General features: G+C 39.5%; 1 protein-coding gene across 2 annotated transcripts in view; it reads right to left on the bottom strand.

The window, feature by feature from the left end:
• The window catches only part of NEDD4 (NEDD4 E3 ubiquitin protein ligase), a 106,001-nt gene that overhangs the window by 69,659 nt on the left and 19,256 nt on the right, over positions 1 to 17,086 (bottom strand). For both annotated transcript variants that reach the window (XM_087821331.1, XM_087821333.1), the window contains exon 5: positions 5,092 to 5,145. In XM_087821331.1, coding sequence (XP_087677457.1) covers positions 5,092 to 5,145 — 54 coding nt within the window. The remainder of the gene's footprint in view (positions 1 to 5,091; positions 5,146 to 17,086) is intronic.

The raw sequence follows: 17,086 nt of genomic DNA, 5'->3' as shown, positions 1-17,086 counted from the left end.
TTTACTAGGTAATAAAAGTTTAATATTTTAATTTCTGTCCCAAATGTCATAGACCAAGGTTGGTACCCTATTTGAAAGAAACAAATTTATTTTTAAATAATACTCTAGGGTATATTTAAATCCCTTACCTGAATTTTATAGCTGGAACTCCAGTAATAAATATATACTGGCTCATTCATAGGAAAGTAAAAAGTAAAATAGTTCAGTTGTTTACACCACATGGTACTACACCCAAGTTGTATTTTTCTAAGTGAGGTTTTTTTTTCTCTAAGTAAAAGCAAATATGTAAAATATATACTTGCACTTTGTTTAAAAAAGAAAACTCCGTAAGACGGACCTGTTCTCAATCACAATTTTCTAAACAGTTTTTAAAATCAATTAAGACAGGAAAAACAGAAATATGAAAATAATTAAGTTATATTTCTGACTAGAATGAGAAGTACTATGTTTTAGAATGTACACAATTGTAAATTTAGTAATAAAATTATTGTATTATTTTGGTTTTACATAATCTATCTCCTTCATAATTTTACAGACTTCAGTAGATATTCCCTTATAATACTTTTACTTTATAGAAGGAAAGTCCTGATCTTTTTACTTTGCCTTCAAATGACTTCAGCTTTCCTTCCTGAATTATATTAGGGGTCTGATAATTCAAAGACTGGATCACTTCTAATAGTGATCTAATCAATGAGAGCTAACTGCTCATGCCTGTGACTTAAAACTTCCAGTTCATAAGCAAAGCTCTCTGGTTGTTCATATAAAATAATGAACCCCAAGTATTTGGCAAGATAAATGTTTTCTCTTTGGTAAGCTTCACTATAAACATCAGTTTCATGCCCCCTAACTAGATTTTCAGCTTTGAAAAGTGTGAGGGCCATAACTAAACATTTCTCCTGAGCTCATGCTGGGCACAAAGTAAGCATGAAGTAACACCAGAGGGGAGGTTGGATGGATGGATGAATGGTCACCACCATTACTCTGACTGCCTAATGCTTTCTTTCAGGAGATAGATATAGATAGATATAGATATAGATATAGATATAGATATAGATATAGATATAGATATAGATATAGATATAGATATAGATATAGATATAGATATAGATATAGATATAGATAGATATAGATAGATATAGATATAGATATATAGATATATAGATATAGATATAGATAGATATATAGATATACAGATATATAGGGATATATATAGATATATTTTTAAGATGATCCAGTTACTACTCTAAAGAAATATCAAGCTCTGGCCAGTGCAGCTCAGTGGATAGAGTGTGGGCCCAAGCACCGAAGGGTCACGGGTTCTCTTCCCAGTCAAGGACACATACCTGGGTTACAGGTTCAATCCCTAGCCCCGGTCAGGGTGTGTGCAGGAGGCAACCAATCAATGTGTCTCTCTCACATTGATGTTTCTCTCTCTCTCTCCCCCTCTCTCTCCCTTCCACACTCTGAAAAAATCAACGGAAAAAATATCCTCAGGTGAGAATTAACAAGAAAAAAATATATATCAAAAAGCACTACAGCTGGACAAGAAGGAATAATGCTTGAAAAATATGCAAAGAGGCCCTGGATGATGTGGTTCAGTTGGTTGAGTGTCGTCCCAGGCACTGAGAGGTTGCTGGTTAAAAATTTTTCAAAGAGGGCTTCAGCCAAGGAAAAGTAAAGTAAGAGAACCATATGCACTCCCTAGCACTCCAGTCTGGGTTTAATTCTATAGAGGCTGAACAGTTTGCACTGCTGACTCCGGTCTGAGACTGCACGGGACGGGTACTGCAATCATAGCGGTTATGTGTAGAACCCGGGGAGCCTGCAAAACATAGCCCTTTAACTAAACAGATGCCAAAAAAGGGGCATTAACCCAAGTAGAAAAGAGCTGGAGAGTGGTGGCAGCCCTCATCTGGGGGGAATCTATGCAAGTCCTATAGAATTCTATATTCTGAAATAAAACAACGTCTTAGGATCAGATTGAAGCTTGGGACCCCACATTCTGACCTGTTTGGTTACTGATTATCTATACAGAAATAATGTGTTTCTCTCCATGCTTCAGATAAGCCCAGGATAACCCTAGTCATCGACTAGAAATTTGAAGGCCAAAGTCCACTGTGACCATGAGATGTATGTGTCAGTGTTGCTGGGCTATTTTGCCCAGTTGTTTGGTCAAACACCAGTCTAAGTGTTGCTATGAAGCTATTTTTCAAGATGCGATTAACACTTAAATCAGTAGATTTTGAATAAAGCAGATTACCTTCCATAATGTGGTGGGCCTCATCCAATCAGTTAAAGACCTTAATCAGCAAAGACAGTTTTCCTGAGCAAGAAGCAATTCTGCCTCGACACAACACAGAAACCCTGCCTGAATTTCCAGCTCATGGGCCTGCCCCGCAGACTTCAGACTTAAGACTGTAACATCAGCTCTCACCTGAGTCTTCAGTCTGCTATCCCTGCCCCACAGATGTCAGACTTAACAGTTTCCACAACTACACGAACCAATTCCTTAAAATCTCCCCCATCCCTCTCTGCCCCCCTCCTATTTGTTACCTGCGGGAACTAGCAACAAATCAGAGGATGAGAATGACACATACCACCCTGTTCTAATTATTTCTTGCTCCATTTTCTCGTAAAGTGAGCTTCTTGAGAAAAGCTGTGTTTCTAAGACACAGCAGAATATCTAACAGTAGGCACCTAATGGCACACCTTAGTTAATACAAAAAATATAGTATCAGAGAGCCATAAATGCGTGAGTCCATGAATGTTAAATAACACTTTATATCTGAATCATGATGAAAAATTTTGAGTGCTTTGATGGCCACTGTCTAAATCAATCGTCACAATATATTTATCAGATAAAGAAGGCAAATATTGTTATCCCCATTTTTGTAAACATGAGAAAATATTTTCAGAAGGATTGAATGACTTGTCCAGGGGTACAAGCTCATGTGCCAAATCACAAGCGGGACTGCAACAGGACCTCTGACTCCTTGGTTTGGGGATCTATAAAATCCCGAGCAGTGCATTCCGTTTTTGCTTTCAGCTTAAAGGTTTTTAAATTTTTTATGTATCATGTTTATAACTCTAGAAATATCCCATTGTTAATATCAGAAGCAATGTTTTTTTTTTTCTTTTGACACATCATGATTCCCTGTGTAGTGCTCTATGCACAGTAAACGCTCAAAGAGGGTTAATGCACCGATCAGAGTATGAGAAATGTCAATTTGGCAATAAAGAAAGTGTCACACCATTCTGAAGTTACTGGCAAAAAAAAGCGTCAGGCAACCAGGGTGAAAAGCCCAAGGGCAAGCTATCCATCCTTGTGAACAACTTGCAAATAACTCACATAAAATACTTCGCCGCCGATGCACCCGAGAATCAGGGAGAAATTCACATCAGTGTCAATAACAACAGGAAAAATAACAGTGATACCACAACCCAGCTGTTCAGCCCCAAAATATGCATCTTAGAGATACACTCATACACATACAGCAGGAGACTCAGCAAGAAAGTTTATCAGTTGGTATAAGATGGATAAATGCACACATAAGATATGATGGGCTTTTCAGATGAAGGAAAACTATGCATCAGTGAAAATGTGCTAAGGAGCAATCTCACAAATATAACATTAACCGAAAAGCATGTCACGGAGGAATATATAGAGTGATACTATTTTAATACATTTTAAAAATATGCAAAAGGAAACTACGTTATTTTACAGATACATATATACATGATAAAAATATCTAAAGCAACAAAGTGATAAACACAATATTCAAGACAATATACTAGTTGTAGAGGAAGAAACGAGATGCTATTGGAAAGGGATATGGGGGGTGGTGGTTGAAGATTCTGCTCACGTTCTAGTTCTTCTGTCATAAACTACACAGATATTTGTCTTATTATTTAAAATAAAAATTTATACTATATACACTCTGAGTATGTATATTTCATAATTTAAAAAACACCAATACTAAATGTCACCTGGTTCTATGTAGAAAGAAAACTGATCTGTAGAGGCAGAAGGGAAAAAACATTTGCTCTTCTATAGAAAAAGCAAACATACTAACAGAAAACAAAAAGCTCTGCAACTGACCACACTGAGAAGCAAATCAGCAACGCCTGCCACTCAGCCTTGAACTATCAGCTGTCAGTCAGCGATGGCATCTCCATTTGGCAGCAAGAAAGCACGACTGCATATTACAGTGCTAATTACTAATGTCGTTTGAAATACTTTCAGTTACTAGTATAGTTACAATTTCTTGAAGAAAAAAACCTATTGTGTAGTCTAATACTAAGAACAGATTCTTTAAGAAAAACCCAGTGTCTCTGTTAGCTAAAAAATGAATAAAACTGTTTAACTTCCTTTTGGGTGCTTCCGTGTAATCACAGATGAGCTTTGAACACGTAACCCTGTCCTTGCGCCTTCATGTTCAGGTCTTACAGGTGTAACTATAAATGTAAGGTTTCAAAGTAAGAGGGTTTGAAATAGGATCCCAAAGAGAGAAAATTACGAAGAGGAAAGGGCTTCAAGACAGTCTCTAGGGAATAAGAAATCAACACTATCATTAAAAAAAAATAAAACCAGGCGTAACTTTGCTTTTTGCCTCTGTAAGAGCTGGTGATCTTTTAGAGGACTTCATTTTCCTGATGTAAAGAGGACAGTTTCCCTTCGTAGAAGAGTGGGGATAAGACGGTGGATGGGATGTTGTAACTGGATGCAGGTAACCCCCCAAAATCCACTGGAGTGAGGAGGCACCACCCAAGCCAGGCAAACGCTGGACCACCAGCCAGGGTGCAAGGATGGCCGCGAGAGAAGGCAAGACAAAGGGGCTGGCTTTCCTGTCATCTCCTGTCGCCACAGGCTCTGAGTAAGACCTCGTAATCTACTGAGAACTGACAGTCAGGAGAGGTGCCTGGGAGATGGATGGAAGGAGAAAAGAAATTGCAGCCGGCCCACCACATCGCCCAGAGTCTCCAAAACCACCCGCCCCGTCTCTCCCATCACAGGTTCCCACGCCGCTTCTGCTTGCTGCGTGGCTGAAACAGGCCCTGGCTCCTGTTTCTCACGCGCGCAATGTAACTTACCAATCGATTCTCATCAAATACTTCGAAAAGAAGCCGGTGCTGCTGAGGATGGACCTGAGGAAGAGAAACACGACCTTTCTTTAAAAACAAGTGACCATCAACCCACAGAGACTGAGAATAAATGCCTGAAAATGTGGCCGTTTCCTAGTTTCTGTTCTCTTCAAGGTATTTTAAATTACATGAGATACTTAGGACAAAAGCAGACGTGTCAACCATTTTCTAATGATTGGACCATATCTGCAAAGTGGACTTGGCTGCTTATTTATCCAATTTTTCCAAAATAGAGAGGAAGTAAAATAACATTTCAAAAAATTATTTAAATGTTTGCCTGCACTTAAAAGTATAGACTTGATTTGCGCTTCTAATTATCAATTTTATTTACTCATTTTTTTTCTTAAATCCTCTCCCGAGGATATTTTCCCCATTGCTTTTCAGAGAGAGTGGAAGGGAGAGAGAGAGAGAAACATCGATGAGAGAGACGCATCAATTGGCTGCCTCTCGCACGCTCCCAGACCAGGGCCAGGGATCGAGCTGGCAACTGAGGTACGTGCCCTTTAGCCGGAATCGAACCCAGGACCCTCAGTCTGCAGACGGACGCTCTAACCACTGAGCCAAACTGGCCAGGGCTCTTTATTTGCTTTTCATTTATCAGGTTAGAACTAGCCAAAGTGGACGTTGCTTTTATGGGAACTAGGGTCTGAATCCTTTTAGTATTGACTTGGTAAAGGAACTTGTTGCTTCTATTAAAAGTACAGGAGCAGTCAAAAAGAATAAACCGAGTTTTCACTTACTGTTTATATTTTACATGAGTAAAAATTAACATGCAGTATTTTATTTTTCAAAGCTGATGCTTTAATTTTTGCTGAAATATTTCAACAAGTTAAAATCTACTTAATGTCTGATATAAGTCAGAGAAAGACAAATGCCATATGATTTCACTTTATATGTGGAATCTAAAAAAACAAAAATAAATGAACAAACAAAGCAAACAAACTCATAGATACAGAGAACAAACTGATGGTTGCCTGACGGGAAGGGGTTGGGGTACTGGGTGAAAAAGGTGAAGGGATTGAGAAGTGCAAATTTCCGGTATATGACAGTCATTGGGGATGTAAAGTATAGAATAGGAAATATAGTCAATAATACTGTAATAACTATCTATGGTGTCAGGTGGGTAATAGATTTACTGGGATGATCACTTTGTAAAATAAATAATATCTAATCACTATATTGTACACCTGAAACTAATACAATATTGTATGTCAACTGTAACTGAAAATAATTTTTCAATTTTTAAAAAGTATTTGATATAAAAAAAACAAAGAAAATATTTAATAATTTTTATACCAGATGTTAAAATGTGTAAGATAAAATACATATATATTGGTCTCTGCCTGGTTCCTGGCATAGAGCTCCTGAAACCCTTGTAATATCCTGGGTGATAGGGGTGTCTTTTGTTCTAATGAGGTCACTCTGGGTTGGCTCCTGGATGAGGGCTGGTCAAAATGAACCGGACTGGAGAAAGACCCCGGAGTCCACAGGGACTGTGGTCCAGTAACTCAGGCACAAAGTGATCAGAGCTCTGCCTGGGACTGTCCCCGTGAGAGCAGAGAGGGAGACAAGGCCGTGGAAAACATTTTGAGGGGAAAAAAATCAGAAGTCTCATTGTCTATCAAAGTACCTGGCAGACACTATAGACATTCAATGTCAACAATGAATATTCTAAGACACTAGGAATAACCTCTGATCTAACGAGGTATTGGCTGCCCTGGTTCAAGCCATATCCCTAACAAGATTTGCTACCACAACTATCTTCTCCTTTTCATCTATCTTCCCTACTACAACTGGAGTGACTCACCCTAAAAGACAGTTTGGGCCATGCTTCCTGCCCTACTCTAAAGTTGTTCCTAATAACCTAAGGAATACAATCCAAAGCTGAACACGGTGGAACGGTGCTTCTGACCTGAGTCCAATTTGCCTTTCCAGCCTTGCCTCCTACACCGGTCCCCCTGCCCACCCGAATACACTAGAAACAGACCACTCACTGCTTACTGAACAAAGTCAGTGAAAGAATTGAGCCCTAATAACCTAAAAGACAGGTTAAGCAAACTATGGCTTGTGGGCCAAACTCAGTCACCTGCCCCCCCCCCGCCAGCCCATGAGATAAGAATGTATTTTATATTTTTAAGTGGTTATACTTGAAACAATACATAACTACCTACATAATAGCCTCAATTTTTGCCACCTGGCTGGCGACACCTAAGATATTTACTCTCTGGCCCTTTGAGAAAAAGTTTGCTGACCCCTGTTCTAAGACATTCACTGTGTGCTATCTATTAATTTACTCCTATGTATCTACAATGGTACTGCATAAAAGCATCCTTGGGAGATGTGAGAAAGTCACTCACACCACTCTGTGTTCTGTAGTTCACATGAGGATACTGTTGAGAAAGTTAGATTTCAGTCTGGGCGACCCACATCCAGCTAGTTGGAATCCCCAAACAATAATATGTGCAGAGGGAAGAACATTATTACAAAAATTATTCACACACAAATTCTCAGAGCTGAAGAGAAACAGTTGACTTTAAATGGAAATGCTTCACAAAGGTCCAACACAATGAACTTATTAAACTGTAGACACATGGCACATCACTGTGAAATTTTAAAACACTGGGGTAAAGATAATTATCAACTTTTTCAGAGAGAAGGATCACCCCAAAAGGAACAAAAATCACACTTCTCAACTGCACCACAATGCCCAGCGAGAAAGCAGTGCCTTCAAGTTTCTCAGGAAAAGTTGTTTTTGACCTAGAATATGCGAGGGGCCAAAATGCTGGCCAAACATGAGCTGGCTATTTACTCATCTGTTATGGCTGGAAGTCAGTTTGGGACATGAATGTATGAGCTATTGAGCAATACAGGAATAATGACCAGAAAACAAACAGAAACAGTTAAAAAGTGGTTCCTTTTGAGAAGCGGGGAGGATGGGGCACCGGAGTCTGCTGTTTTTCATTATAAGCCCTTTATACCACCTCCTTTTAAAGCTGTGTGTGAATTCTTCGATGAGATGACTTTTTAAAATGTATTAAAAATAGGAGTAAAGCTATGATCACCAAAAAAGAAAAAGTTTACAGGGTCATTTTTATAGGAAAGATGAAAGCAGAAGAAACAAAAGTAAAAATACTGGTAATAGGTTTTTTGAAAAAAGGGTACGTATGTAACTCTATCAATACATAAAAGAGTAGAAAATAAACCTTGCCAGGGGAGGAACCAAATTTTCAAAGAAGAACAAAAGTATTGATAAGTGTCAATTTATTCCATGATGTTCATAAAAAAACACTGATCTAATTCACATACCATACGAATGACCCATGGAAAGTGCACCATTCGGGTGTATTTATAGAGTGTGCAGCCACCATCACAATCTCAACACCTTTGGTCGCCTCAGAAAGAAACACAATGCCCTTCGGCAGTCACTCCTCATTTCCCCTCAACCTCCCCATTCTCAGGTAATCATGACTTTCTGTGTTCATAGATTTGACTATCTTGGAAATTTAATATAAATGAAATCATACAATATGTGGTCTTTTGTAATTGCCTTCTTTCACTTAGCATAACGTCTTCAGGGCTCACCCATATTGTAGCAGGTATCAGTACTTCATGCCCCTTTATAGCTGAATAACTTTCCATTGTATGTATATTACCCCATTTTGTTTATCCATTCATCTGTGGTTTTTCTCTACTTTTTTACTATAATGAATAATAATGCTATAATGTACAAGTTTCATGTACAAGTTTCATGTATTCATGTACAAGTTTTTGTGTAGGCATATAAGTACATTTTAAAATAGAAACTAAAAAGTTAAATGAATTAGATGTTTTTATAAGCATAAAGAATTACATAAATAGAAAGCATCTTACCATTTCTATTTACCTGTTTTATATCTATTTTCTCAATAGTTATTTATAATCAACAAATATAGAAATAAATTATAGCTACGCAGCCATGGGAGAAAAACCCAAAAAGTAAAAACGATATATAGTGAATTATAAGATCTCTCTCTCTTATCCCTGTCCCTCCCTCAGAGAAAATTCTGTAAACAGTTTCTTTGGTCCTTCCAGGAGTATTTTCTGCAAATATCAGCATTTGAGAGGGCATTTTTAAATTTCTGTTTTGACACAAAAAGGTATATCACGTACACTATGCTTTGCACTTTTTTCCTTTTGTTTAACATATTTTTAAATTAATGATGTCAGTACATATACCTCAGTCTTTTAAAACAGCTGATGTGGATTTCATCCTATGGATGTACCATAACTTACTCGGTGCTTTATTAATGAGCTGCCCCCCTTCTTCCTAGCCAACAGAATTCTGATTTTATTCAAATACTACATAACAACGTGTGTCAGGGGCTGAATCCTGATTCCTCTAAGCCTCAGGGTAACTCCATCCTCCTTACCAAGGACTAGGTTAAAAATAAGCACATGACACAATTCTGGCTCAAGAGATGTAAATCAAAGTCTCCTGGGGGAGCTTTTAGAAAAATTTTAAGACAAACGCAAGGGGAAACACTCCCCCGGTTCTGCCTGGGGGCATCATGGAGTGAGGCTTATGAGGTTTGAAACTACTGCAAGCATCTTGTGACCACGGACAGAAAGCCAAGAGAATCCCCCAGAGGCTGGGTCGGGCGTGACTCTGTTCAGCTGCTGCAGTCACCACCCTTCCTCTATATGCTTCTTGTGATTAGAGATAAGAAGCGTGCTTATTCTTTAAGACATTACCTGTTACTTCCAGGTTATGCATCCCAGACGATACATCCTTAGAGAACCTTTCCTAAATCCCCTAAATTTAGGGAATCCCCTAAATTCCCTGATAACCCTTGACATTCACTCCCTAGGACCTGGGTTTTACTCTCATAATGCTCAGCACACTGGTAATTATGTAGAGAAACTCGTTCACAGGGGTGCACAGTAGGCAGTAAGCTCCTTGAGGGTGGGGACTGTAGCCATCTCATTAACCAGCACTAGTAAAGTGCCTGGGAAACAAGCATAGAAAAATATCACGCTAACTTTGAGTGTGTGTGCAGAGGTGGAGGAGTATAAATATACCGGTAAAAATACCAGAGGACCACACAATCAGCGGTGGTTTTATGGAGATTAAATTATGGCTTATTTTAGTTCTCTTTATTAAAATATCTATTATGGCCTGGCCAGGCGTGGCTCAGCGGTTGAGCGTCGACCTAGGATCCAGGCGATCGGGGTTCGATTCCCGGTCAGGGCACATGCCTGGGTTGCGGGCTCGATCAATGACTCTCTCATCATTGATGTTTCTACCTCTCTCTCTCTCTTTTCCTCTGTCTGAGATCAATAAAGATATATTTTTAAAAAATAAAATATTATGTACAAGTTACATTGCTTCTGTAACATAACACATACATGCATGAACATATATACATTATGTAAATACAGTATATGAGTATGAGTCCTAACGATACAAAACAAGCACCGTGGGAACAGAGGGAACGGAGCGGGCTGCCTCCTTCACATGTTCACGCACTACGCGTGTGCAAGAGGACATAATGTGTACATCGGGCCTCCTGCGGTATTTTTCCCTCCTGCAACTTTCCTCCCTCGGTCTCATCTGAGCACCTATAACTGCAGATTTTACTGTAATTTGCTACTGAGCACTAACTTCAATTGGGAGTGTCCCCTGTCTGTCTCTAACAATAACAGTTCTCCAGAAAAACTTGCTTTGAACTTCATGTTTTCTCAGAGACATGAAGGCTCCCTTCACCTTCTGACCACAATGTCCATTTGACCGAATGCCCAATAACCAAGTTCTGACTGTGGTATATCATCTCAATATGCATTTTTACGTGAATACATTCCATTGAAAACGTTCTGTGCTATGTATAAATAATGACATAAATGACAACGAGGAAAGTAGGGGCCCATCATGAAGTCCTTTGTACAGAAAGTATTAAGTCACAATGTATTTTCAATTCTCTATTTAGCTGTGATGAATTAGCACTGGTCCACACAAATTTATCTAGTTATCCTTGTAATAAATTGGCAAAATTCTGATTGAAATAAATGTGCCGCCTATGGTCCCAGAATAAAGTAATGCTGGCTAGGACACTTGCTAATAGTAAAATTATGGTAAAAGAAACAATGAGTAAAAGGCAGTAGATTCCAGAGCCTGCTTTATCACTTACAAATGACCTTCCTTCTAATTTTGGGGGTAGCATCTCTAATTCAAACGTAGTACTGACTTTCAAGCATCCTTTCTAATTGGAAATCAAGATAAAAAATAATGGGAAGATTTTTAGTTATAATTAAAATTTTTAGTTATAATTAAAATTTTTTTAATTAAAAATTTTTTAATTACAATGTTAATTCCTCTGATACCCATATTTTCCATTTCTATTCGTACTGGTTTTGCTGTATTTTTGCCCTTTAGAGTATTTTTCCATTTTAGCTAAGCTGTTAGAATTATTGGCCATATCAAGTTGTCCATAATATTACCTTGTCTATAGGATGTTCCTTTCATTCTTGATATTGGTCATTTGAGCTTTCCCCCTCTCTCTTATTTGGGGTAGCTATAGCATATGAAAGAATCACTTTGGTTTCATTGATTTTATCTACTTTTTATCCATTTTCCATTTCACTGATTTCCATTCTTATTTCCTTCCCTCTATTTTCTTTTCTTTTTATTTTTTTGCTTAAGGTAGAAACTTAGACCATTGGTTTTTAATCTTTTTTCTTTTGTATATAAGTAAATAAAGGTGTAAATTTTTCTCTAAGCACTGAGTTAGCTCATTCCCTATTTTGCTATGTTGTGCTTTGTCAATCAGTTAAAATGTTTTCTAACTTTTCTTATGATTTCTTTTTTAATCTATGGCTTAAAATGTTGCTTAATTTCCAAATATTTGTGGATCTTCCAGATATAGTTGTGTTGCTGAATTCTACTTTAACTTTGTTGTAGTCAGAGAACATATTCTGTTAAATCTCAACCTTTTAAAATGTATTCAAGCCTGGATGGGCGTGGCTCAGCGGCTGAGCCAGGAGAACAAGGTTCGATTCCGGGTCAGGGCACATGCCCCGGTTGCGGAGGCAGCCAATCAATCACTCTCTCATCACTGATGTTTCTCTCTCTCTCTCTCCCCCTCTCTCCCCCTCTCTCTGAAATCAACAAAGATATATGTTTTAAAAAGTAAAATGTATTCAAACTTGTTTTATGGCCCAAAACATGGTCTCATCTTGGTGGATGCTCCATGGGCATATAAAAATGTATATTCTTCAGATATTTGAGGTAATGCTCTATACATGCCAAATAGGCTAAATTGACTGATAGTGTTTTTCACATCTTTTATGGACTTACTTTTTTTGTCTAGTTCAGGCCTGGGGAACCTTTTTTCTGTGAAGTGCCGTTTGGATACTTATAACAACATTCATGGGCCATACAAAATTATCAACTTAAAAATTAGCTATGAAAAAAGCTCCTAGATTTATTGAATTTCAAGTCGTGCTTGCAGTTGCCTTGACGGGCCCAGATCAAATGATTTCCTGGACGTTTCCCACCCCTGGTCTAGTTGTTTTATCAGTTGAAAGAGGAGTAATAAAATTTTCAACTATTCTGGGTTTATTTATTCCTCTATTTAGTTCTGTCAATTTTGCTTCATAATTTTGAAGCTCTTTTATTAGGTGCATACAAATTTAGGATTGTACGTCTTCTTGATAAATAAGCCCTTTTATGATCATGAAATGTCAGTCTTTATCTCTGGTAATATTCTTCATCCTGAAGTCTACTTCATCTGGGTTTTATTTGGGGTTTTTTAGCTTCGTGTTTGCATGGTAAATCTTTTTCTACACTTTTACTGTTAACCTGCCTGTGTCTTTATACTCAAATTGTATCTTTTGTAAATAGCATACAGTTGAATCTTGCTTTTTAAAGAAATTATTGAGATGGTTGGCTTTACGACTATCATCATTCTACTTCTTCCCTATTTATCTTTATTCCGCTTTTCCTCCCTTAAAAAAAAAAAAATTACCACTCGTCCGGGCATGGCTTAGAGGTTGAGCGTCGACCTAGGATCCAGGAAATCTCAGTTTGATTCCTGGTCAGGGCACATGCCTGGGTTGCGGGCTTGGTCCACAGTAGGGGGCGTGCAGGAGGCAGCCGATCAATGACTCTCTCATCATTGATGTTTCTCTCTCCCTCTCCCTTCCTCTCTGAAAATCAATAGACATATTTGAAGAAAATACATACATACATATATATATATATCTCAAGTATTTCTTGGTGGTTCATGTTATTTCCTTCATTGGATTTTTAGCTATAATTTTCTTAGTAGCTGCTCTAAGGATTATAACATACATCCTTAAACATCGTAACTGAAACAGCTAGAGTCGAACCACCTGGATCTCTTTCAAGAGAAGCTGCATAGTAGACTGACAGCCCCCAGTTGACATGCATCTTTGAATCTATCCATTGTGTCCTGCTTGCTCGCTACCAAAGATTGGACACAGTGGGGGTTCAACAGCCCAGTCATTCTTGCCCGACACAGGTCTTCTCTAGCAGACAGCCTCTCCCGGGGAACTCTCCATCAGCCCGGATGAGACTTTCTCCGGATGGTGCTGCAACGTAAGGCTCTTCCTCTCCAATCCCTCCGCACCTCTCCCTGCACAGATGTTAGGCCTGCATCATGATGAGAAGCTCTCCCCATCTGTGTATCCACTGTCTTTGACCTTCACAGGTGCCTCCATAATAAACCTCTTGCATATTTAACCCCATCCTGGTGTCTGTTTCTCAGAGGGCCCAAAGCCAACACTGATGGTACGGGTGGTGGGGTTTTAGGACCAGCCCAAATTCAGCTGGCAGGCCAGGAGCTGCCCTCCCCATCCTGAGCCGAATGTGGGGCACAGAAAGTCCCATGCATAAGGTGGTGGCCCACGTTCTAAAGATTTCTCCAGTGGTGTCCTGAGGATATGTCCTGGTGGAGGGGAACACCCTTGCAGTGTGATGTTTAAGGCACTTGAAAGGAATGGGGAGAGCAATGCCTATGAAAACAATGGAGTTGGCTAGTGACTACTAGGCTGTATCGAGGACTTACAGAGAGATAATGGGAGCAGTCTCAAATCTGACAGAGTTGCAGAGCTCATAGGTATTTAAATACTCAGGCACTGAAGGTCTATTATGTTCAAGTCAGGGCCCTGGCTGGGAAAACCTGGGACCCTGACTCCTATCCCACAGATGGGAGTATCTGGGTGAGTGCCCCTGAGTTTTGGTTCTGCAAATCCCTAACCCTCAGAGCTTGCAGAGCAGCCCATCTCTCTGTAGTAAGAGCTAGCGCCTCCCCTGTGCAGGAAGACACTGCCGAGGCTTCTTGCCTGCGAGGAGAAGAGGTCTCTCCTCAGGAGTTTCTCTACCTTCTCTTCTGCCGACCAAGATAATAACCAGTGTTAAATTCCAGCACAGCACAGCTGGGCTTGATATGGCATGAAAGAGATTATTATATCTGGGAGCAGCTTCAAGAATTAAATGTCATGGACGAGCAGGAGCCAGAGAAATAGCCCTGGCACAACAATGCTTGATCAAAAGAGCAGAAACAGGAGACCGGATAAGCAAGATTCCACTGACTTGGGATTTAACATCCAGTCAAGGACCCCATGAGATGAGGCAAATTTACTGCTAGAGTGGCTGCTAGAAGCCTGAAAGAATAATGTGCCCAGTGGAAATGCCTAAGTTGCCCAGGCAGGTGGTAGGAGAAGGAATGAAAAGGTGGATGAAGGTGGCCATGCTAGAATGAAAATACGTATATACAATAATTACATGAGGCCAAAATACCCATCAGACTTTTGTGCCCAGGGGACGCACCACTAACCACAGCCACCAGGCGTGTGCTGGTGAGAGGGGCAGCGCAGCGGTGGCTCTCTCCTGCATGCTGGGACTGATGGTAGGAGAGGGGTCACAGAGCTGGGCTCATTAATACCCATGCAAACAGATATCCTCCCCCTCTCCAGTAACAGAGGCCAGCTGGTGGCATTTCACTGCCAGAATCAAGGGGGCCACAATTACTGTAGTGACCGGACAGATCAGAGAGGCAGTGAAGCAGACTTGACTCGACCTGCAGAGTATAGAGGTGGCATCCCTTCCAAAACAGGCAGGTGGCCAAGGAAGGTGCCGCTTAACATGTACAATCATGACAAGGCAACAGTGGAGAAGTGAGTGGCTAAAGACAGTTTCCCCAATAAAATAAAATCATAATCCCTTGTCCAGTTCCCCAACCTGAGCCAATATTCTGATCCAAAGTCCACTTACTGAAGAAGTGGCCTAGTCCTTAGAAGGAACGACCCTGCATCACTGCAGGAAGTGTATATTGTAATGATTCCTGCCTTCCTCCCCCAAAAGGACTATGGCCATTTATTTGGGTGATTGTATCCCAGGGGGAAATGAATACTCAGTCATACTGAAGACCGTTGGAAACAGGGTCTCTGTTGACACTAGAAACCCAAAGCATTATCATGGCTTCCTTATTAGAGCAAGGACTTGCAGGACCAGATAATAAATGGAATCCTGGCTAAAGGTCAGCTTACACAGAGTCCACCGGTTCTGCGGATCCTCCAGTAGTCATTTCCCTGGTTTACAAGTATAAAATTGGGATTGACATACTGGAAGTTGGATCTCCTCACCACCACCACCACCACACTGACTCATGACTTGTGGGAAAAGAGCTCACAGTGAGAAGGCCACGTGGATGCCTCTGAAACTGTCCTCCCTCTGGTCAAGACAGTAAATCTAAAACAGTATCGATTAGAAATGACAATGAAAGCACAAGCAACAAAAGAGAACAATAGGTAAATAACAGAGAAAATAGATACTTTTTAATCAAAATTTAAAACTTTTGTGCTTCCAAGGACACTATCAATAACATTAAAGGACAGCCTACAGAATGGGAGAAAATTTTTGCAAATCATGTATCTGACAAGGAACTTGTAATCTAGAAAAATAAAGAACTACAACAACTTAATAACAAAAGGACGAATAACCCAATTATAAAACAGACAAAAGATCTGAACAGACAATTCTCCAAAGGAGATATACAACTGGAAAATAAGCTCATGAAAAGATGCTCAACATCCTTATCCAAAGGAAAATGCAAATCAAAACCACAAGTAAATGCCACTTCACACCCACAAAGAGGGCTATAATAAAAAGACAAATAATAACAAGTATTGTTGAAGATGTGAAGAAATCAGAACTCTTATACACTGTTGGTGGGAATGTAATATGGTATAGAACTTTGGAAAACTGGCAGCTCCTCATATGATCCAGCAATCTCACGTCTAGGCATATACTTCCCCAAGTGAAAATCTATGTTCACACAAAAACTTGTACACCAATGTTATGTTCGTAGCACCAGCATTCACCATAGTTAAAAAATGGAAAGAACCCACATGTCCCATGAACTGACGCATGGATAAAGTGTGGTTATCTATACAATGGACTATTATTTGGCAATAAAAAGAAATGAAGTACTGATACATGTTATAACATGATTAAACCTTGAAAGCATTACGCCAAGTGAAAGAAGTCAGACACAAAGGAGCATATATTGCATGACACCATTTATATGAAATGTCCAAAATAGGCAAATCTAAGAGACAGAAAGTAGATTGGCAGTTGCGTGGAGGAGGGGCAGCTGTTGAGGGAAAAATGGGGAGTGACAGCTTGTGGCTATGGGGTTCCTTTTTGGGGCGATGAAAATGTTCAAAAAATGATTCTGTGAATATACTAAAAAGCACTGAATTGTATACCTGAGCTAGTGAATTGTATGTTATGTGAATTTTATCTCAATAAAGCTATTTGAAAAACAAAAACATTGCAACCTCATGGGAATGTTAAAGATTAGTACCAGCAGAAAAGACCTAAAGGCTAGAAGAGTGGCTCCTATAAAATGTTCATTTGATTCTCTAGTCTGATCCCTACAGAAAT

This window comes from Miniopterus natalensis, chromosome 1 (assembly GCF_054644295.1).
Source record: "Miniopterus natalensis isolate mMinNat1 chromosome 1, mMinNat1.hap1, whole genome shotgun sequence".
Taxonomy (NCBI): domain Eukaryota; kingdom Metazoa; phylum Chordata; class Mammalia; order Chiroptera; family Miniopteridae; genus Miniopterus; species Miniopterus natalensis.
Note: the sequence above shows the minus strand (reverse complement) of the source record. Positions and strands in the feature narration are given on the sequence as shown.